General features: G+C 45.3%; 2 protein-coding genes across 17 annotated transcripts; both read right to left on the bottom strand.

The window, feature by feature from the left end:
* Positions 1-41: 41 nt before the first annotated feature.
* Positions 42-6,948, bottom strand: SPOUT1 (SPOUT domain containing methyltransferase 1). 5 transcript variants are annotated; one of them, XM_034436148.3, is made up of 12 exons: positions 6,869-6,948; positions 6,054-6,096; positions 5,362-5,478; positions 4,553-4,712; positions 4,274-4,363; positions 4,068-4,117; positions 3,095-3,225; positions 2,609-2,681; positions 2,429-2,527; positions 2,062-2,164; positions 1,484-1,631; positions 42-595 (listed from the first exon to the last, which is right to left on the bottom strand). In XM_034436148.3, the coding sequence occupies exons 1-12, from the start codon at positions 6,902-6,904 to the stop codon at positions 518-520; spliced, it is 1,128 nt and encodes a 375-aa protein (XP_034292039.1). In that variant the 5' UTR covers positions 6,905-6,948; the 3' UTR covers positions 42-517. The 5 variants fall into 5 exon arrangements, with proteins under 5 accessions (XP_034292039.1, XP_034292040.1, XP_034292038.1 ...); XM_034436149.2 differs by having other exon boundaries at positions 6,878-6,939; XM_034436147.3 differs by having other exon boundaries at positions 6,863-6,936.
* Positions 6,949-8,513: 1,565 nt separating this feature from the next.
* On the bottom strand, positions 8,514-20,488 carry KYAT1 (kynurenine aminotransferase 1). Of its 12 annotated transcripts, none has more exons than XM_087879625.1 (16): positions 20,332-20,484; positions 18,569-18,674; positions 17,875-17,955; positions 16,990-17,048; positions 16,338-16,488; positions 15,163-15,312; positions 14,194-14,280; positions 13,836-13,964; positions 13,389-13,509; positions 12,601-12,677; positions 12,127-12,216; positions 10,891-11,080; positions 10,712-10,779; positions 9,403-9,489; positions 8,806-8,903; positions 8,514-8,712 (listed from the first exon to the last, which is right to left on the bottom strand). In XM_087879625.1, the coding sequence occupies exons 4-15, from the start codon at positions 17,040-17,042 to the stop codon at positions 8,835-8,837; spliced, it is 1,272 nt and encodes a 423-aa protein (XP_087735751.1). In that variant the 5' UTR covers positions 17,043-17,048; positions 17,875-17,955; positions 18,569-18,674; positions 20,332-20,484; the 3' UTR covers positions 8,514-8,712; positions 8,806-8,834. The 12 variants fall into 12 exon arrangements, with proteins under 12 accessions (XP_087735751.1, XP_087735753.1, XP_087735752.1 ...); XM_087879627.1 differs by having other exon boundaries at positions 10,891-11,077; positions 20,332-20,472; XM_087879626.1 differs by having other exon boundaries at positions 17,899-17,955; positions 20,332-20,370.
* Between the last annotated feature and the right edge of the window lie 227 nt (positions 20,489-20,715).

The raw sequence follows: 20,715 nt of genomic DNA, 5'->3' as shown, positions 1-20,715 counted from the left end.
TGATCTCTGCCTTGTATCTGTCTTCCAATTATGACCACAACTGGGACTTGGGAGACGAGGAGACAGCCCCCTTCTCCCATTTATTTCTGCCACGTAAATAATGCTTTGAAGACATATTTTTTCCCCACCAAAAGAAATGACGAAACAGCCTCTTTCGTTCAGCTTTAACTCTAGTTTCTTGGTTGGAGTGAGGTGGCTGCAGGTCCCCTCCATCGTTATAAATAACTTTAAAAAATACCAGCATGAATAAAATACAGGTGTGGCCTCTCCACTTATGGAAGGGAAAGGAGCTGCAGAATTCTGGGAGTTGAAGTCCGCACCTTGTCAAATTGCCAAATTTAAGAAGCTTGTTCTATGGTCCGTCTTAAACTCCATATGGGTTCATGGGTGCCACCATCTTGGCACCCCTCTCACAGGGTGCCCCAGTTGGTCCATTTGGGGGCAGCTGGACCGGTCCTTACACATCTGTTCCCCATTTGGCCCTCAGGGGTGGGGGGCTCTGCCTCGCATCTAGCACTCAGCTCCCACTTCGTCCTTTCTTAGCCGCTGCGTCAATCTTAGGCCTCAGCGCCGAGAGCGAGACCAGGAGAGCTTCCTATAAAGACAAGATCTGAAGTCAGCCACTGGATTAAAAGGATCGCTTCTTTCTGAATCTGTAATGACACGTCCCACAGGATCTGTCAAGGATCCAGAAACAGAAGAACAGCTAGTCCTCGACTTATGACCACAATCGAGCCCAAAATTTCTATTGCTGAGCGAGACAGTTGTTAAGTCAGTTTTTGACCCATTTTATGACCTTCCTTGCCACTGTTGTTAAGTGAATCATTGCAGTCACGTTAGTCACACGGTTGTTAAGTGAATCTGGCTTCCCCGTTGACTTTGCTTGTCAGACGGTCGCAAAAGGAAATCACGTGACCCCGGGACGTTGCGACGGTCATAAATATGAGAATTGTTCAGCGTTCAAAATTTGAACATGTGACCATGGGGATGTTGGGACGGTCATAGCTGAGGACTGGCCATAGGCCCGTTTTTTTTTTAGTGCCTTTGTAATTTTAATCTGCTCCTCTGCCAATGGTTATAAATCAAGGACTATCTTTAGGGCAACCACGGTGTGAAGTTTCTGAAAGATGTCCTAATTAATTCATGAGCCAAACTTCAAAAGAAATACGCTCATTTATTTAGGAGCACCATTCCGGCAATACTCCGATGGAGTCAGAACTGACCTCACATAAATTTACGGGCCCCCATGACCCTGTCTCCCCCCTCCTTCCTGGGCATGTCATAAATCACATTCTCCAACTGACCACCTTGGCAGGCTGTGAAACCGACCTGCTTTAAGATACGTGGACTTCATCTCCCAGAATCCCCCAGATCAGGTGAAATTAGGAAACTTCCTGCAGGGAGGTCCTGACTCGGTTTGAGAAGCTGCCCGGAGAGACAGGCCATCCCACTGCAGGGGTAACCTGTAGCAACCCTGGCTTACCTCCGTCCTGATGGTGCGGCTTCCTTGCCCCGGACAGGTGTTCAAATACAAATCGAACAAGGTACTGAGGTCGCTGACGTCCAGGTTGGGATCCGCATCCACTCCGGTTTCAAGACCATTCACACCCCCGAAGATGATTAAAGCATGGCTGCCAGGAGGAGACAAAGGGAGAAGGGGTTTTGGGAAGGCTGTCTCGGCTCCTGCAGGGCAGAGACAGAATGCAAGAGGGACCTTGGAGTTTCTAGTCCAACTCCCTGCTCAAGTAGGAGACCTTCTGGACAAATGGCTCTCCCAAAATTTCCAGTGTTGACGCATTCACAACTTCTGGAGGGAAGCCATTCCGCTGCTTAACTGTTCTCACCGTCAGGAAATTTCTCCTTAAATTCAGGTTAAATTCAAGCTTTGAATTCAGGTGCTTTGGAAAATTAAGCTGACCTCCTCTTCTTTGTGGCAGCCCCTCAAATATTGGAAGACTGCCATCATGTCTCTCCTAGCGATTTTCTTTTTTAAACTAGACGTTCCTAATTCTTGCAACAGTTTTAGCCTAAAACATGACACAGAAAATTCACTCTGGCTACCTGAAGGCAGGTAGAGTGGCTTCATCTATGGAGGATCCGCGTTCCGAGGTTCCAATGGAGAGATCGTAGCCATCCTTAAAAGGAGATTCAGCAAAGACGGCACCTGGTAGGGAAGAAAGACAAAATCTTGAAAATATAACTTACACGCTAAGATCCCCAAGGTAGAAGCCATTCATTCCCTCAAGATTTGAAGGACAAAGAAGGAAGGAAGAAATAGGAAAATTAAGAAAAACATATTGTATTTTCTCCCTGCCATTTCTCAGAGATCTCCCCTAAAAGCATCCTTTGGCATTCAGTTCCTTTTCTCCCCTTCCCAGCTTTGGGTAAACATTTTACCGAGAGAGAGAGAAAGTTCACGCAGACTTACTCAGACACGAAGCCAATCGGACGCTGTAGCCCCAGTAAAGGCCAGAAACGGTGCGAGGACTTTGTGATGATACAACAACACCTTTCTCCTTTTTGCTCTCTGAAAGAGAAAGGAGTCAGGGCCGGTCAGAAGTTTTGATTTTGAGTTTCTAAGTCGAGACGAGGATTTGTGGAACCGTACCTGCATTCTGCTTTTCATCCAGGCGCACAGTGACACGAAGGCCCCCTTCCAATTGCTTATCTATCTGGACCTCCTGTAGGAAAACAACGCCAGCCTGGAGCATCACTTGGCCTGGGCAGAGCAGTCAAACCAACTGGTCTGTCTGTCTGTCCATCGATCCCTCCATCCATCCATATCTCTACCTCCCTTTCATCTGTCCATCCATCCATATCTGTCTCTCTCTCTCTCCCTATCTGTGATCAATCATCTCTTTCAATCCATCTATCCATTCATGTCATCTCTCCAGACATCCATCTGTCCATCCATGTCAACTGTCTGTCCAACCAACCAATTGCAGCCCGTAGGCTCCTCCCACTCGGCCAGCCATTGGCTTGAGCAGCTGTCCCGTCACAGAAGGTTCCCCGTTCATCTCGCGGGAGGGCAGAGAAGGCAGACGGGGCAGCCAATGCTCAGTTATTCTGACCCGGCTCGGCCTCCATGAATTACCTTCCGCATCCCACAGTTCACGAAAGACCCTTGGCCAGGTTTGGTGGGCCGGGCCAGAACGATCCCTTCCCGATACTCCGACTCTTCGTCCATTCGGACATGGTGTGGACTGTCCAGAGGGTTCAAGAGCCCTGAAATGATCCATGAGTAGGCAATTTCTCATACAATTAGTCCTCAAGTTATAACCACAATTGAGCCCAACATTTCTGTGGCTAAGATCTGGTTTCTGCAACAGTCGTAAGTGTAAAAAATGGTCGTAAGTCACTCTCTTCAGTCGTAACTTCGAACAGTCACTAAATGAACTGTTTTTAAGTTGAGGACTAACTATACAGACTTTGTATAGTTTTACTCTTTTTTAACACTGTAAGCCTCCTAGAGGTAAGATGGGCAGCCAAATAAACTCAATAAAGAAAGAAAGAAATCCCGCAGCCCCATGATCAGGTCTTGCAATGTTTTATGCCAGCTGGGGAATTCTGGGAGCTGAAGTCCACACATCTTGTTAAGTAACTGAATTTGGGTAACGCTAATTGAGGAATTATTTTATACATATATTTATATTATAATATAAAATAATATAATAATTATTTTATAAATATAATAATTCAGTGGCTAAGAGGCAGAGCTTGTCGATCGGAAGGTCGGCAGTTCGGTGGTTCGAATCCCTAGTGCCACGTAACAGGGTGAGCTCCCGTGACTTGTCCCAGCTTCTGCCAACCTAGCAGTTTGAAAGCAGGTAAAAAATGCAAGTAGAAAAATAGGGACCACTTTTGGTGGGAAGGGAACAGTGTTCCGTGCGCCTTTGGCGTTGAGTCATGCCGGCCACATGACCACGGAGACGTCTTCGGACAGCGCTGGCTCTTCGGCTTTGAAACGGAGATGAGCACCGCCCCCAAGAGTCAGGAACGACTAGCACATACGTGCGAGGGGAACCTTTACCTTTACCTAATTGAGGAAACGGGAATCCAGGACTTACCAGCAAATTGCAGGTCCTGATGTTTGGGGAAAAAAGACTTCCTTAGATACCTGTTCACAAAAGAAGAGCACAGAAGACCTATTGCTTTCCTTAAGAAAACCGTGCAGGTAAAGCCCAATGCCAGGTTGAGCTAAAAGGCTCCAAGGTCATGATTGCACCTTGTTTTGGCCCGTTTTGAACTGGACAATCTTGGCAGGCTGACTTACTGCGGGCACTCTAGGTACTGAAGGATCCGGGCCAGCTGGACGCAGGCCTGGCCTTTGCCCTTGACCCCCTTGAACTCGCCTTCGATGGTCCTGAAAGGCAAGCAGCAAAAGTCACCGAGTGCCTCGAACTGGCGACCCAGTTTTATAAAAATGCCACTTCTCGGCCTAAAAATTGCTCGGGTGGGAAAAAACCATCGTACCAACGCAGAGCCTGACATTTTGCTAACTCTGTCCGCTGGCAGAAAACAGAACAGAATGAAACTGAGGCCACCCCCTTACTTGGAATTTTCTCCTTGTTCATCAAACACCACAATTTCGTCCACGCAGAAGATGACGCAGGCACGGGCTATTTGTCCGGCCAGATACGTCCGCAATTCAGGAGACTGCGCATTGCTTAGAATCGATCCGGGAACAGCTACGCTGACTGTGTAGTGCCGCCCTAGAAAAGAAGGGGAGAAGTTAGGAAAAAGGAATCCCAACTCGCCCCCCAAAAGCATTTCTTCCCTCCATCTCCTTTTGCTCTTTCTTCTGAACATACTTAATACTCTTTTCTCCTCCTATTTTCCCCACAACAACAACCTTCTGAGGTGGGCGCTAGGCTGAGAAGAGGCACTGTCCCCAAATCACCCATCTGGCTTTCATCCCAAACTGGGATTAGAACTCTCTGTTTTCTGGTGATTGCACCAAAGTCACACAGCTGGCTTTCTTGGCTAAGGCAGGACTAGAACTCACTGTCTCCTGCCGATTGACGTCAAGTCACCTAGTCAGCTTTCATGCCGAAGATGGGACTAGAACTCACCGTCACCTGGTTTCTGGGCCAGCACCTTCATCACTGCCCCAAAGTGACTCTCTTTATTTAATCTAATACTACTGTATTAATTCCGTTTCTGGATTTGGGGCTGTTGATCAAGAAAAGGATAAGCCACGAAAAGAAAAAGAAACTAACTAGGATTAACCCTCAATCCACCATGCAATGAAAATACACTCAAACACTCTTGGCCCAAGCTGTCTGTCTGTGAATTTAACCTTTCTCGTTCTTCAATTCTAGTCTGATACCCAAAATAGGTTTCCTGCATTTTGGCTGCTACCTTTTTCCTCCGTCGGCTTTGCTTCTTCTCTCTCTTTCTCCATCAGCTCTCGGGCTCTCTTCTTCTCCAGCTTCTTCAACAGTTTCATCTCTTTCCATTGTTTCGTCTCTTCTTTTTCTAGAACAGAGAGAAGAAATTCGGACGGAGAAGAAACGGGGCCCTCGAAAGCCATCAACATCACACTCTTCTCCATCACGTTGAGCAAACTTGCGCACTGTGATTCACAAACCCTGGTTTAGGGCAAGGGTTCTTGTGCCAACCCAGCCAATCATAGTTTATTCATGAAACCATAGCTAGATAAACCATGGCTTAGTGCAATGGGCTGACCTAGCCATCAATGCCAATACTAATCTCTTTTCAAATTAGATAAAAGTTAAGATAAAATAAAGTGGTTCTAATTTTGATTGGGTTAGCTTGGGCTGAAATTTGTCTGGATCCAGCCAATGATACTTTATTCAACAAGCCATAGTAAAGCTAAGTATGGGCGTAAACCAGATGTAAAATTGGATAACAGAATTGGACAATCAGATCTGGCACATTTCCCACCTTTTTATTAGAGAGTTTAAAAGGAAAACTCCATTTATTCATAGTTTCTGGCTCTAAAGATTTTAGCCTTCTAGTTTTACAACATAAATGTTATAGAACCTTTTAGCCCTTTTTTAAAAGAATATCTTTTAAAAATCAGTACTTACTTTGTTGTTTCCATTTGCGCCAATCAACCTTTTCTTCTTTTCCCTAGAAAACAGTAGAGAGACTTGGTCAGTTTGGAAGACAAAAGCTAATTTGTTTCCAAATTGTTCCCTCTATTCTGTTGCCCAACTGCTTCTGTAACCCCTCCACGACAGGGCTGCCTCTTCTCAATTGGCTTTCCAAGTATGAAAAACATGGATTTATTGTATTTATTAACGGATCTCTTGTTTACCATTTGAAGTCCTTCAAAATCCCTGTTTTGCTAACTTACTTGGTGTAGAAAGCGTAAACCTTGAAACCTTTTCCCCCCCCATCTCTTAAGATGGGTTCACAAAACATGCTAAACATGCCAAGTTAAAAGAGCAAAAGTATCTGTCAGCACTAGAGTAAATGCAGCTTGAAGTGCTGCAGGATAAAATTGATTGATTGAATGAATGAATGAGAGAGAGAGGGAGGGAGGAAGGAGAAAGTAAAGGAGGAAGGGAGGAAGGAATGTTATAAATAAATGGGCGTGTTATCATTACATGGGATGTCCAACTAAACAGGATGAAATTTTGACTGAAATTAGGACAATCAATCAATCAATCAGTTTTGCCAATGAATCAATCAATGAATCAATCAAATCAATTAAATAATCAATCAATCAAATCAATCAAAATCCATTTTTGCAAATTCTCAGCAAAAAAGGATTCCAACGCCCAGCCAGCACCGCATGGAGCCTCCATGCCCAGGAGCAGTCTACCAGCCCCAGGTGCAAAGAGCAGCAGCCTCCCCCCCCTACCCATCCCCGCTAATCCGTCCCGCGACCCACGTGCACCTCCCGCACTCGCTTCGCCCGGCTCCGCTCCGCCATGTTGCAGCCAGCCAATCCCCGGCCGGCAACTTCCGGAGGCGGCCGCTGATTGGGTGGGGCGAGAAGGAGCCACAGACTGATAAAAAGATATAGAGGGGGCCATCCGGCTTCATATATGGGAATTAGTGAGATTGCTTTTTATCCTTTCCTTTTCTTTCTTTCTCCCTCTTTCCTTTCTCCTTTTTATTCCTTCCTTTCCTCTCCCTTCTATTTTCTTTCTCTTCCTTTTCTTTTTCCCTTTTTTCCTTTCCTTTCCTTCCCTTCCCTTCCTTTTTATTTCTTTCCCTTTCCTTTTTTCTTTCCTCTTCCTTTCCCCTTTATTCCTTCCTTTCCTCTTTTATTTTTTCTCTTCCTTTCCTTTTTCCCTTCTTTTCCTTCCCTTCCCTTCCCTTTCTTTTTCTTTCCCTTTCCTTTTTTCTTTCCTCTTCCTTTCCCCTTTATTCCTTCCTTTCCTCTCCTGTCTATTTTCTTTCTCTTCCTTTCCTTTCCCCCTTCTTTTCCATCCCTTATTCCTTCCCTTTTCTTTTTCTTTCTCTTTCTTTTTTCTTTCTTCCTTCCTTCCTCCCTCCTTCCCTCCCTTTCTCTCTCTCTCTGTGTATCTCACTCTTTCTTTCTTTTTGAGTTTTTTTTTTTTAATGTCCTTGTAGGTTTTAACCCAGTTTTTGTGTGATTTTTCTGCTGGTGGTTTTTTTTTTTTTAAAAACTCCTTTTAGCTATTTTTGTTGGGGGTGGAATGTTCCTTTTTATTTAATAAAAGAGACACTTAAAATGAGAAAAAGAAAAAAAAAACCTAACGGTTCTCTTGCTCTGAGTTTTATGAAGCAAAGACTAACTTTGACATAAATCCAAGTAATGTTTCAAAAATTACTTGGGTAGGATATTGAAACCTCAGGTTAAAGAAATATGGCTGGTGTGTATGAGCCAAGAAGAGTGTATCGAAGACCCCCTTGGTTCAAGGGCCAGGTTCAAGCAACCCTCCAAACAACCCATGGTAGTGTGAACCTGGCTGAAACCATTCGGCTTAATTTTGACCTAGCGCATCATCATGAAACCCTTGCAAAGTTCTTCATGTAACCATAGCCTCTTCCGCTGATGCATCCAAGCAATGAGAGGTTCATGCTGGCCATTATGCAGTGGTGAAATTCAAATTTTTTTACTACCGGTTCTGTGGACGTGGCTTGGTGGGTGTGGCTTGGTGAGCGTGGCAGGGGAAGAATACTGCAAAATCCCCATTCCCTCCCCACTCCTGGGGGAAGGATATTGCAAAATCTCCATTCCCTCCCCACTCCTGGGGGAAGGATACTGCAAAATCCCCATTCCCTCCCCACTCCTGGGGGAAGGATACTGCAAAATCCCCATTCCCTCCCCACTCTGGGGCCAGCCAGAGGTGGCATTTGCCAGTTCTCTGAACTATTCAAAATTTCCGCTATTGGTTCTCCAGAACCTGCTGGATTTCACCCCTGCTATTATGGTCTGGCAAACAACCACTGTAGGTTAAAATTGATCGTGGGAATGAGAGGGGAGCCCAACGTCCTGAATTGTTGCTCCGTGCATGAGTTTTACGCTCCCTTCCAGCCCTAGGATGCTACACATGGCTGGGAACAAACACTTTGCAGACAAACAGCACAGAGTGCAGCTTTAATTAAAATTTGACACCCTGAGAAAGTAGGGACCCCTGGGAGGTTTTCAGCATCTCCAGGGGTGTGAATATTCTTTGACGCACAACTGCATCGCCACTGGGCTGGGTAGGAGCCCCCATCATCTTGCTGAGACCTTGGAAAACTAGCTGGCCAGGAGCCTCATAGACCCTGCAGAAGGAGGAGGAAAGATAATCCGTGTCAAATGGCCCAGGAAATCAGTCTCCCCCATAGGGCAGGTGGCCAACACGCCCCAAAGCTTGCCTCTGCTTCTCTGCCCCAGGGCTGATGAGTCACTGGTTTTGCCTTTCCTGGCTCCATTCCTTCAAGATGTCCCCGGCGGCATTCAAGGTCGAGTCCTCCTAAAAGATTGAAAGACAAAAGGATGAGCTTTTTAAAAATAAAATATATTGAATTGTTATTTTGAAAAAAGTGATAAATTAAACATGAAATAGGATTAGGATTAGGATTAGGATTAGGATTAGGATTAGGATTAGGATTAGGATTAGGAAAGGAAAGGAAAGGAGGAGAAAGGCAGAGGGAAAGGAGAAAGGAAGGAAGTAAATGGATGAAAAAGGGAAGGGAAGATTTTGATCATGTGACCCTGGAAATGTTGCAAGAGTCATAAGTGTGAGGAATGGTCAGTCGTATGTCACTTTTTTCACTGCCCTTGTAACTTTGAATGGTCGCTAAACAAATTATTTGTAAGTTGAGGACTACCCTGTATGTTGGATTGGGCAGGTTTTTTAAAAAATCCACTTATTCCAAGGAGATCCTTCTTTCTAGTCTCCTTTGAAACCCAGACTGCAAAAGTAACTTTTAAACATTATTTGTTGTTCACCGACCCCCCGGATTCTTCACCTTTGCAAAGCAGAAACGCAGGAAATGGTCAAAATTCTTCTTCTGCGGGAGACTGTAGAAAGCAGAGACAGGAATGGAAGCCAGTCGCTGTAGGAAAGGACATGAGAAATCAGCACCAAAAGCAAAATACAGCTCTTTTTCTCTTCCCACCCCCACCCCACCCCAAATAAATAAAAAAAGAGCTGAGAGCAGAATTTATTCCATGTTAGGTCATTAAACTATCAACCACTCAAAAGGCAGTTTGGGAAGTTCCAATGTCTTCTTGTCCACTGCCGCTAAAAATGTGAGGTTTACCTTTCTCCAAAAAAAGAGAGAAAAACGGGGCAAAACTGGCAGCTTTTCAGCGCCTCTTCCCACGTTTGAAATGCTCCCAGCTCAGAATGAAACATTAATAAAGGAACATTTTTTATGTTGTAAGATGCCCAGAGTCATTGGCTAGGAGAAGGGCAGCAAATAAAGTGAACAAACAAACAAACATTTATTCCAGTTCCTCTGGATGCATGTTTTAGAACTGAATTATTGGGGGTTGCCAACTTATCATAAAGAAAGTGATCAACTATTCAAGGAGAGATCCAGTCTAGAACTAAGGAGACATTTCCTGACAGTGAGAACAATTTATCGGTGGAACGGCTTGTCTCCAAAAGTTGTGGGTGCTCCATCAATGGAGGTTTTTAAGAAGAGGTTGGACAGCCACTTGTAGAGAAGAGAAGAGAAGAGAAGAGAAGAGAAGAGAAGAGAAGAGAAGAGAAGAGAAGAGAAGAGAAGAGTTGGAAGGGGCCTTGGAGGTCTTCTAGTCCAACCCCATGTTTAGGAAGGAAACCCTACACCACTTCAGACAAATGGTTATCCAACATCTTCTTAAAAACTTCCAGTGTTGGAGCATTCACAACTTCTGGAGGCAAGCAGTTCCACTGTTAATTGTTCTCACTGTCAGGAAATTTCTCCTTAGTTCTACGTTGCTTCTCTCCTTGATTCGTTTCCACCCGTTGCTTCTTGTCCTGCCTTCAGGTGCTTTGGAGAATAGCTTGACTCCCTCTTCTTTGTGGCAGCCCCTGAGATAGTGGAAGACTGCTATCATGCTCCTGCTTGAGCAGGGGGCTGGACTAGAAGACCTCCAAGGTCCCTTCCAACTCTGTTGTTCTCTATTTCATTCACCTTCTTGGATTGTAACAAGAGCCAACTGGTAAGAACCTTCCTGGTGAAGCTTTAGAGCCCCAGTGAGGGAGAATGATTTGAGGCTCAGGGTTGAGACGAAGGGTCCTTGGTGCTCAGAGAGACCCCACTTGAGAGCCCCGCATTCTCCACTCACCTTGTTCTTAATCATCCATTTTGCAAAACGAAAATCGTAGGGTTCTTCCGAAGGCGGCAAATCAATTTCTGGAAGAAAAGACGAAGGATAATGACAGGCCTTGGCAACCTCCCCTGATTCTTTTTACTAAAGTTCCTCTCACCCCCCAGGATATTTGGCGTGGCTGGGGGCAAACTCACTAAATGTCGAGAGGTCGGCGATCAGGTAGTAGGTGCCCTCTGGCACGATGGGTTTCATGCCCACCGAGACCAGGCTCTCCACCAGCAGATCCCGTTTCTGCTGAAGCTCGTTGGGCAGCTGCACAAAATAGCTCTCGGGCTTGCCGAGGCACCCCAACTCTTCTTCAAGTCCACGGGCCACAGCCTCCTGCTGAAGCAAAGGTGAAAGAGAGAATGATGGGGCAGCAAGGCAGCGTCGGCTGGTGCAACGATCCAATGTATTGAACGAGCCATGGGCCATGGGCTTTTCAGAGCTTGGGAAAGAGGGAGGCAGCTTGCAAAATATTAATAGGGTGGGACTTAGGGATCTTCTCCCTAGATAATAGATGATAAAAGATAATAGATAGATAGATAAAGATGATAGATAGATAGATGATAGATAGATAGATAGATAGATAGATAGATAGATAGATAGATAGATAGATAGATAGATGATAGATAGATAGGATGGATGGATAGATAGATAGATAATAGGATAGGATAGGATAGGATAGGATAGGATAGGATAGGATAGGATAGGGCAGGGCAGGGCAGAGCAGAGCAGAGCAGAGCAGAGCAGAACAGAATTCTTTATTGGCCAAGTGTGCTTGGACACACAAGGAATTTGTCTTTGGTGCATATGCCCTTGGACTACATAAAAGAAAAGATACGTTCATCAAGGATCATAAGGTAGATAATGAATAGACAACAGCCAACAGGTAACAGATAATAGATAACAGACAATGATAATAGATAATAGATAATAGACAATAGGTTATAGGTAATACATAAAAAACGGGAGGGGACTTCCCAATTACTCTGGCAGATGATTAGAAAGATGACCAAGAAAACTTTGCCCAGAGGATCTTAGAGCAGGGATCCCCAAAGGACTCAATACTGATTCCCAAGACTTGATGGGACAGATCAAGGGGTTGATAAATGTCTGGGGATCAAAAGGCAGTCAATAAACGATGGAAGACTAACTAGGATCAATTAATCTTTAGGATCTCTGCAGAGCTCCGTATCTGTTTCTAGTCCTGGGTGATCTATTATCTGTGATTGCTTATGGCTCCTGGAACCATCACATGGTGAGAATCTGGATGGCTTGGTTTAGCGGATGGTTTTAGCCCACTGTGCAAACCCCGTAAACGGGCTGATTGGCAGCCGGGTGATCCCGGTTGTGTGAACACCACGCGTCCTGCGGCCCTGTCCTCTTACCTGAGCCGCTGTGGCACAGTGGTAGATCGAATTTTGGTGAACGGTTCTTAGGTGCTTCAAGAGGCGATCGGGCCCGATGGCCCAGCCGACCTGTCGAGACGAAAGAGGACACGCCATGATTTCGTATCTTTCGTGTTTTTTCTTCACATCCTCGGCTGGTCTGTTCCTAAATTGACAGCTAGTTCTGCCCTTAAAAGAAATGCTGTGAGTGTGTCTTTGGGTGTGGGGAGTGTGTACAGACAGGCCTCGACTTACAACCACTTCTTTAGTGACTGAAGTTACAACGGCACTGAAAACAGTGATTTAGGATTGTTTTCTACACGACCGTTGCAGACTCCCCGTGGACCTGTGATTCAAATTAGGACACTTGGCTACTGACTCATATTTATGACCTGTGTCGAACCGAGGACCTTCCTGTGTGCAAAACCCATCGAAGCTCAGGTGTGTGGCTGCTGCCACACCAGATTCCCTCACCTTCCATCCCGTGGCACTGAAGGATTTGCCAGCGCTGCTAATGCTCACCGTCCGCTCCCACATTCCTGGCAAACTGGCTATCAAACAGAGAGAAAAGAAATGAACACCCCACCTCTTTCACCCAAGGAGACTCCCTGTAAGGAACTGGGAATACAGGTGGAGACGTTTGTGGGAGAAGCTGTTGTGGCCCACCAGCGGCCAGCGGATCTGGCAGCAGATTCAGAAAGTGGGGAGGTTGGGGAAGGAACCTGGACCAGTCCTGGAGTCTGGGGAAGGCTCTGATGAGGGCTCTGCGTCAGAGGCAGAGAGGGGGCCAGGGCCGTCTGACAGTTATCAGCTGCCTTCGGAGTCAGACATCAGTGAGGCAGAAGAACAGCTGGAGCTTGTTCCCAGTATGTGCATGCACAGAGCTGCCAGAAGACAGGAACAATTAAGGAAACAGGGTCGATTCAGGAGTAAAGCCACGGGTGGCTGAAGAATGGCCCCTCCCAGAGGGAATAAAAGAGGAGCGAAAGGGGAGTGGAGTTTGCAGGAGACAATTAGTTCGCTTAATTGGTTTGTGACTCTCCGAGACTCCTTGCCAAGTTTTGAAGATATCGGCCTGGCAGCTCTCCAAGCCAGATAAGGTCTGTGACTATAAGTTCTCCCTTGAAAGACTTTGTTGAGTGTGAATGAGAGGAATTCGCAGTAACTTAATAAAAAGGGGTTTTGTCGGGACCAGGAGTCCGCTTCGTGCTTTTTGGGGAAGCCTAGGTCAGAACCGAAGCCCTGAGTCGGATGGGCCTTACCAATCCTCACGTGCTCATTTCCATCATAAACCAGCCACTCGTAGACTTCGTCGCTGAAACAGACCACGTCGTGCCTCACGCACAGGTCCGCAATGTGCGCCATTTCTTCTCTGCTGAAAACCTGCAGGGCACGAAGAGAGAGACAGGCGGTTGGTTCCCTCTGAAACGCAACTATCACAACAACCCTGGAAGGTGGGCTAAACCTGGCCCGGATGCTCCAATTGTGCTCAGCTTCCAGCTTCTCCACTTGATAAAAAGGAAACGGGGAAAGAATCCAGAAGTTGTGGAGGTTTTTAAGAAGAGGTTGGACGGCCATTTGTCTGGAATGGTATAAGATCTCCTGCTTGAGTAGGGGGTTGGACTAGAAGACCTCCAAGGTCCCTTCCTGCCCTAGGATTCTATGATTTAAATACCCCCTGATATTACAATGGCGGAATACATCATTACCTTCCCCAAAGGGTTGTTGGGAGAATTCAAAACCAGAACTTTTGTTTGTTTCGTGAACGCTGCCTCCAATTCGGCTGGATCGAGTTGCCAGTCCCGGCTGGATGCCAGCTTTCCACTTTTGGCAGCTTTCTGGAGGAGAGAAAAAGGACATTGGAGAATTTTTACAGCCTGAGAAATTAGGGAGGGTCTCTTCTGAACCTCTTTCTCCATCCATTATACAGCCGAGGACTCAGCAGTCTCTTATCTGTTCCCTTGGCAAACTCCCACGGTCTTTCTCACAGACCCATCAATGCCCTTAAATCTGAAATGTGTCCTTCCCTTCCTTATTTAGGTGACCCATTAGTGGGCATTCACTCACCAGCCGGAGGGGTACAAAGACGGGTTTCCCGCCTGCCATTTTGGTCATGGGTTCATAGCAGTCAAAGTACGGCTCAATTATAATCACCTAGAGAAAACCAAGAGGGGATTTGGCCCTTAATTGAATCAAGGACAGGCATGTTATCTTATCACACAGATACACTCTAACACAGAGATAGCTTTTTTTTTTTTTACAGTTCATTATTTTTATTTTTTTAAATTTTCATTCATAAACATTTATGAAAAACAGTGCATTGTCAGAGCATCATTTACAAATAGAACACGACCAATGAGAGTTGGTAGTAAATCATATAACAATAGTAGTAATATAATAACAGTAATAATAATATAACCAGAAGGTTTAAACTAGGTCTCTTCTTACATTAGCTTATTTACATTTTTATCAATTATTATGTTTATAGTTATATACCTCTTTACTTTCCATACTTATAATATTGACATTCATAATCTACTTTCTCTAATTTCTACTTCTTTTCTCTATCCATTCATAAAATTTATTCCATGTCCGATAGTATTCTGAATCTTCTTTATCTTTAATTTTTAAAGTTAGTCTGTCCATTTCAGCACAGTGAGTCCCAAATTTTTTTAATTACAACCGTTCATATTTTTCCAGTATTTAGCATATATAATCCAAAAGAGATAGCTTTTAGGCTCCCAAATTCACCCACTTTCAAACACCCTAGCAGCTGGGGAATTCTGGGAGTTCCATTCCCAGAATCCTCAGCACTGGATAAACCATGGCAAGGGAATTCTGGGAGTTGAAGTCCATGCACTCCTGGAAAGGGGACAGCATGGGAGAAACAATTGCCAACTTGACCAAATGAAACCCAGTAACAGGAGCTGAGATGCTTCCTTCAACGGACAAGCCGAGTCCGTTGCTCCGTGCCCACTGTGATTAAAGCCCTGAACCCCCACTTCGCTGAAGGAAGAGGGGTACCCCGTTAATTACCTCGTCCCCCTCATCCACCAGAGCCTGGAAGCAGCAGAAGAGAGCTTCGTACGCCCCCACTGTCACCATCACATTCTTCAGAGGGTCCAGATCTTGCTGGAGCAACTTCCCAAAAAAGCGAGCCAAGATCTCCACCAATCGCGGATGCCCCTGGGGGAAAAAATCAGATCAGATGCTGTGAAAATAATCAAGGATCCTTTTCCTGTTGGGACCGAAAGTCTGGGGAAAAAAAAATCTAATTTCCAGCAAAAACATTGTCAATCTTGGGACTTCGGGATGCCACAAATGGCCCTAAATGTTTGCCGGATGCTGAGTGCCCAAAACGCAGTCACATGACTCTGTGTGTGTGTGTGGAGGGTTATGTGTGACCATCGGAATTTCAAACCCGGGTCCTAGATAGCCCTGAGGAGGCCTGTTGTAACTTTGCATTGTCATGAAGAGGCTGGCCGTAATTCGAGGACTGGTGATTATTTGATGTTTGTAAACTGCAGTTGCCAAGAAATTAAAAGATGCTTGCTCCTGGGGAGGAAAGCCATGGCAAATCTAGACAGCATCCTAAAAAGCAGAGACATCACCCTGCCAACAAAAGTGTGTATAATCAAGGCTACTGTTTTCCCAGTTGCAATGGATGGCTGTGAAAGTTGGACCATAAGGAAGGCCGAGAAGGCCAAAGAATGGAGGCCTTTGAACTCTGGTTCTGGAGAAGACTCCTGCGAGTCCCTTGGACTGCAAGGCCATCCAACCGGTCAGTCCTAGAGGAGATCAACCCTGACTGCTCTCTAGAAGGCCAGATCCTGAAGAGGAAACTCAAATCCTTTGGCCACCTAATGAGAAGGAAGGACTCCCTGGAGAAGAGCCCAATGCTGGGAACGATGGAGGGGAAAAAGAAGAAGGGGACGGCAGAGAACGAGGTGGCTGGATGGAGTCACCAAAGCAGTCGGCATGAGCTTAAATGGACTCCAGAGGATGGTAGAGGACAGGGAGGCCTGGAGGAACGTTGCCCATGGGGTTGCGATGGGTTGGACATGACTTCGCAATTAACAACAACAAAGTGCAGTTAAAAGTTGGTGAACCAATCACAGTGGCCAAATTTGTTCCAGATGGTTAACAAGAAACAAACTTCACCCATTTTGGCAGCACACAATTTGTGTTGGAAAGAGAGATGTTTCACGTACGAAGGCCTGCGTGTATTGGTGCAACATGGTGTTTTCTCCGCTGATCGCTTCCACATAGGCTTTCCTGACGAAATCCGGCGGGGAGAAATTGGGGAAACCTTGACCCAAATTCACTGCCTTGTGAGTCGCCGCTAGTCGGGAAAATTCCACCCTAAGGAGATAAAAATCATTTCAAAAATTGGGATAACTTTGGTCTAATGATTAAGGCACCAACCAGACTAGAAAGCCAGAGGTCATGAGTTCTAGTCCCGCCTTGGCCATAAAAGCCAACTGGGGGACTTTGGGCCAGCTATCCCCTCTCTCAGCCCAGCCCACCTCACAGGGTGTCTGTTGTGGGGAAAATAGGAGAAGGAAGGCGTGTTGGATAGGCTTGCCCACTTGGATTATTTATTTTTTAAAAAATAACAAATATAAATAAATAAGTCAAATATTAAACCCATGACTGTATACATTAAAATATATTTTTTTTCATGGAAAACCTTATTTTCCATAAAGAATGGGATGGTTTTACATTTTTGCAAATGCCTTCCATATCTGACAAATAATTTGGATTTTGTGGGCACCTCAGAGGGTCCCGGGGAGACTCCGGGGGTCCTTTAAGAAATCTTGGCTTCTAACTCATTCCCGAAGAAGCAAATTACAAACTGCCTACCAGATATTCTGGTCCAGGCCTTCCAGCCGCCGAGCCTGAATTGCCTTGGCCATTTTTTCCTAGATAAAAAAGTTATCCGATCATGAATAACTCCATACCGTGGGCTGACTCATCCCAGCTAAGTCCCTCTTCAGGTAGTCCTCAACTTACGACCGCTCAAAGTTATGACGGTGCTGAAGAAAAGTCCTCACACTTACGATTGTTGCAGCATCCCCGCAAATCAAATAATCAAAATTTGGGTATTTGGGAACCAGCATGTAGCGGTATTTTAGATGTTTGCATCCTCCCAGGTCACGTCTGATCTTCCCCATCAAACAAAATCAATGGGGAAAGCTGGATTCCCGTAGCAATTGCATGACTCGCATAACAACTGCAATGACTCACTTAATAGCTTTAATTTTAAAAAATTGTCAATCTAGTAGTTAACTTACTTAACTACCACGTTGCTTAGCAACTAATTCTGGCCCCAATTTTGGTCGTAAACCGAGGACTGCCTGTAGTTGTTTTTCCCTTTCTTGCAACTGTAGCCGATTCCTGAAGGCCCAAACACCCTTAGAAAGGAGACCACTCAGAGATGCAAGGGAGAGGCCGGCCTGAGAAGTTGGAAAAACATCCTGGGGAAAAAATCAGACCCAAGGAAAATTCCAGAGAAATTCAGCAGAACGTCTGAGTGTGATCTAGGGAAATTGTGCAAGCATAATTCGTTGTGTTGCACAAGTCGTGTTTTTTCCCACGCTATTCCAGGAAATAAAATATCTCAGGGTTTTTTTTCCCAGATTGAGGAATGAAAAGAGCCAGCAACCCAGAAGAACACAAACCTGTGTCACACAGGAAACACCTCAGGCACCCAAAACAACCACCAACAGCTCACAAACACTCTCTTACACACACAAGGGAGAACTTCACAACCTCCTTTGAAAGGGGAGAAAACTTCGGAGAAATTGCACGGTTCTTTCAAGACGGCCCCTGTGGAAATGGAAGCCAACTCTGTTTCAGCTGCTGATTCTTAACCTTATTACAACACTTGGGACTTTAGACAAACAATTAGGCAAAAACTGTGACATGCGCAGGGTTTTTTTTTCCTCTTGCACAACACTCCCCACAACACTTCCATTTTGCAAATAAATAATAACATTGCATTCAATTTATATGCCACCCAATTTCCAACAACACTGAGCAGAAAGCAGCTTCTTATTCCCTGCTTTCCTCCTGAATTTCTGCAGAGAAACTGTGAAGAGAAAGCTAGTGCCTCAGGGAGGAAGATTGCATTCTTTTTCCGACGTGCTAGTTCTCTGCTTGCGGGGAATTACAATGCACCTATTTGAGTGAAGATGGCAGGGAGGGAAACATTTTTCCCAGCCGTGCCAGTTCTCTGCTTGCATGCGAACCTCATGCTCTATGCCAGGGCTCTCCAAACCTGGCAACTTTTAGACTTGTGGACTTCAACTCCCAGAATTCCCCAGCCGGCCAGGGATTTCTGGGAATTGAAGTCCACAGGTCTAAAAGCTGCCAAGTTTGGAGGCCTTTCCTTAAGGAAATAAATCCTAGTTACCCAACCACAGGCCAATGTGCTTCCTACCTTGGTACGATAGTAGCCAAAGTACAAACACGGAGTTGTTCTCCACAGACCATGAATCAAAGGCAGGCTACGACAAGGCCAGCTGGCGGTCCGAAGAGCTCTGCACCTTTTCATGCATAAATAAAATAAAACAAAATAAACGTTTAACACTCTGCATAATGCAATCTCCTCCTCTTGAAATGGATTTGGGCCATTAATAGGAACAACAACAAAAATCCCCACATTTGCTTCAACAGTTGAGTTGGGATTCCTCTCTTTGGGACAAGCCACGATGTCCTGTTCCCCATCGCCAGACACCTGTTAGTTCAACCTTTCTAAAGCCGAGTTTGCATGCTAACCAACTCTTGTGAATTTGACCCTGGTTTAGTAAAGCAAGCAGAAGGAACTGTGGATGCTCTTGAACTTTGGTGTTGGAGAAATCTTCTGTGCATACCAAAATCTGTGCAAAATCTCCATTCCCACCCCACTCCTGTGGGAAGGATATTCTAAAATCTCTATTCTCACCCCACCCAGGGGCTAGCCAGAAATGGTATTTGCTGGTTCTCCGAACTGCTCAAAATTTCCGCTACCGGTTCTCCAGAACCTGTCAGAACCTGCTGAATAGCACCCCTGATGTGGGGGTGGGATGGAAGGATGGAGAGGACCATTCGTTTGAAAGAGGGGTCAAAGAGGCCATCTACGTTAGAACTGAACAGCCCATCCTCACCTCTCTCTCCTGTCTACAAGAGTTCAGTGTTCCAAGAAGGTTCATTCAAGTACTAATTAAACCAGGATTTCTCCATCTCAGTCACTTTAAGACGTATGGACTTAACTCCAAGAATTCCCCGGTCCGAGGGGGTTCATTTCCCTTATCGCTAACCAACCCCAGGAGACCAGCTTTACAGATTATCTGGCCTATGAAAGGATACCCAAAAAGGAAAAACAAAGGAAGATTATAGTGAAAAAAAACAAGAAAGAAAAGCAAACATCTTAAGAGGAAACAATACAATCAGCTGGATCTGAGCTGCAGAAAATCCGGACAATCTAAAGGCGAGGACAGAAAAACTGGAATGTTTGTGAGCTATCGAATTCTTATCTGGCATCTAGATTATTGCAACCGGCTTCGAAAAGCCTCAATAACGTCACCAAGTTTGCACAACACACTTCCCAGGTAAATTAAATTTAATTATTCCTTCCCGGAAAATAGGCTGAAAGAGGTTTGAAAGACAGAGAGACAGAGAGAGAGAAGACCATGGACTTCTGTCTCTTTCCAGTCCAGTGGTTTAATATCATTCACAGCCTGAACTTTGCGCATTGCATTTAGTTCCTACAAGCCCTTTGCTACAACTACACAGTGACTCAGCTTTCAAACTAAAATCTAACTTCTATCGTTGGTCCTCTTTCGAGTATAAAATCCAGAGGTGATTTCCCAATGGAAACTGGGCTGGTAACATTTAGGAAAAAAAACAGGACTAAAACTAAAATCTCATAGTTTATAGGGGCAGCCAGATCCCTTTGTTGTGTGTCCTCCCCGTCGTTTCCCCCCCTCCTGTGCAAAGTGGCAGATCTTCAAATTGTCTCAGAGAGCCCCAAGGATACCCCTGTTCAACCTTGAGCTACAAAAATGTTCTCTTCTGTTAGAAGTCTATCTTGTCGTTGCACAGCCCAACCTTTGAAAGAGGATTAATTCAGCAAACGTGTGACACCAGAGGTGGAAAGCCACAGCTGGCAAGAAGAAACCGAGGCCACACACACACACACCAAAAAAAAGTCAAGACACTTACAACTTTGCTTTCTCACAACACAACATCTATCATCCTTCCTGGTCGGAGCCCCAAAGCAGCTTCTTCCAACAGCTGATTCGTTCCCCTTTTCTAGTGGAGGGAAAAAGGAACTGACAGCCAACCAGAAAAGCCGCTGGCTGCATTTAAAAATAGGCGTGTGTGAGAGGGCCATGCGCTTCTATTTGGCGCATTAGACCATGTGAGCCGTAGCTGGTTGGGTGGATTGGGGAGGGGCGTGTATGTGTGCATGCTTCCTTTGTTTGCCCACAAATCAGGGTTTGGTCCATTTCAAACCCCTGGCCTTTTAATCCAGGTTGTTCTCTGTTGATGAAAGTGACAGCTGACTATTTTGCAAAATTGCACGCTAGTTCCCACATTGTACAT

This window comes from Pantherophis guttatus, chromosome 16 (assembly GCF_059756535.1).
Source record: "Pantherophis guttatus breed Tessera chromosome 16, ASM5975653v1, whole genome shotgun sequence".
NCBI classification, from domain to species: Eukaryota; Metazoa; Chordata; class Lepidosauria; order Squamata; family Colubridae; genus Pantherophis; species Pantherophis guttatus.
This window is presented reverse-complemented; position numbering and strand designations above follow the sequence as displayed.

Excerpts from the sequence above, each read along its gene's own strand:
- SPOUT1 (XM_034436147.3), bottom strand. The coding sequence starts at position 6,904 with ATGGCGGAGCGGAGCCGGGCGAAGCGAGTGCGGGAGGTGCAC. Across the intron at positions 2,682-3,094 it reads TGAACTGTGGGATGCGGAAG|GAGGTCCAGATAGATAAGCA; the intron begins GTAATTCATGGA and ends GTTTTCCTACAG. Across the intron at positions 1,632-2,061 it reads GCCACTCTACCTGCCTTCAG|CCATGCTTTAATCATCTTCG; the intron begins GTAGCCAGAGTG and ends TCCTCCTGGCAG.
- KYAT1 (XM_034436136.3), bottom strand. The coding sequence starts at position 20,357 with ATGTTGTGTTGTGAGAAAGCAAAGTT. Across the intron at positions 18,675-20,331 it reads TGTTGTGAGAAAGCAAAGTT|GTGCAGAGCTCTTCGGACCG; the intron begins GTAAGTGTCTTG and ends ATGCATGAAAAG. Across the intron at positions 11,081-12,126 it reads ACTGTGCCACAGCGGCTCAG|CAGGAGGCTGTGGCCCGTGG; the intron begins GTAAGAGGACAG and ends CCTTTGCTTCAG.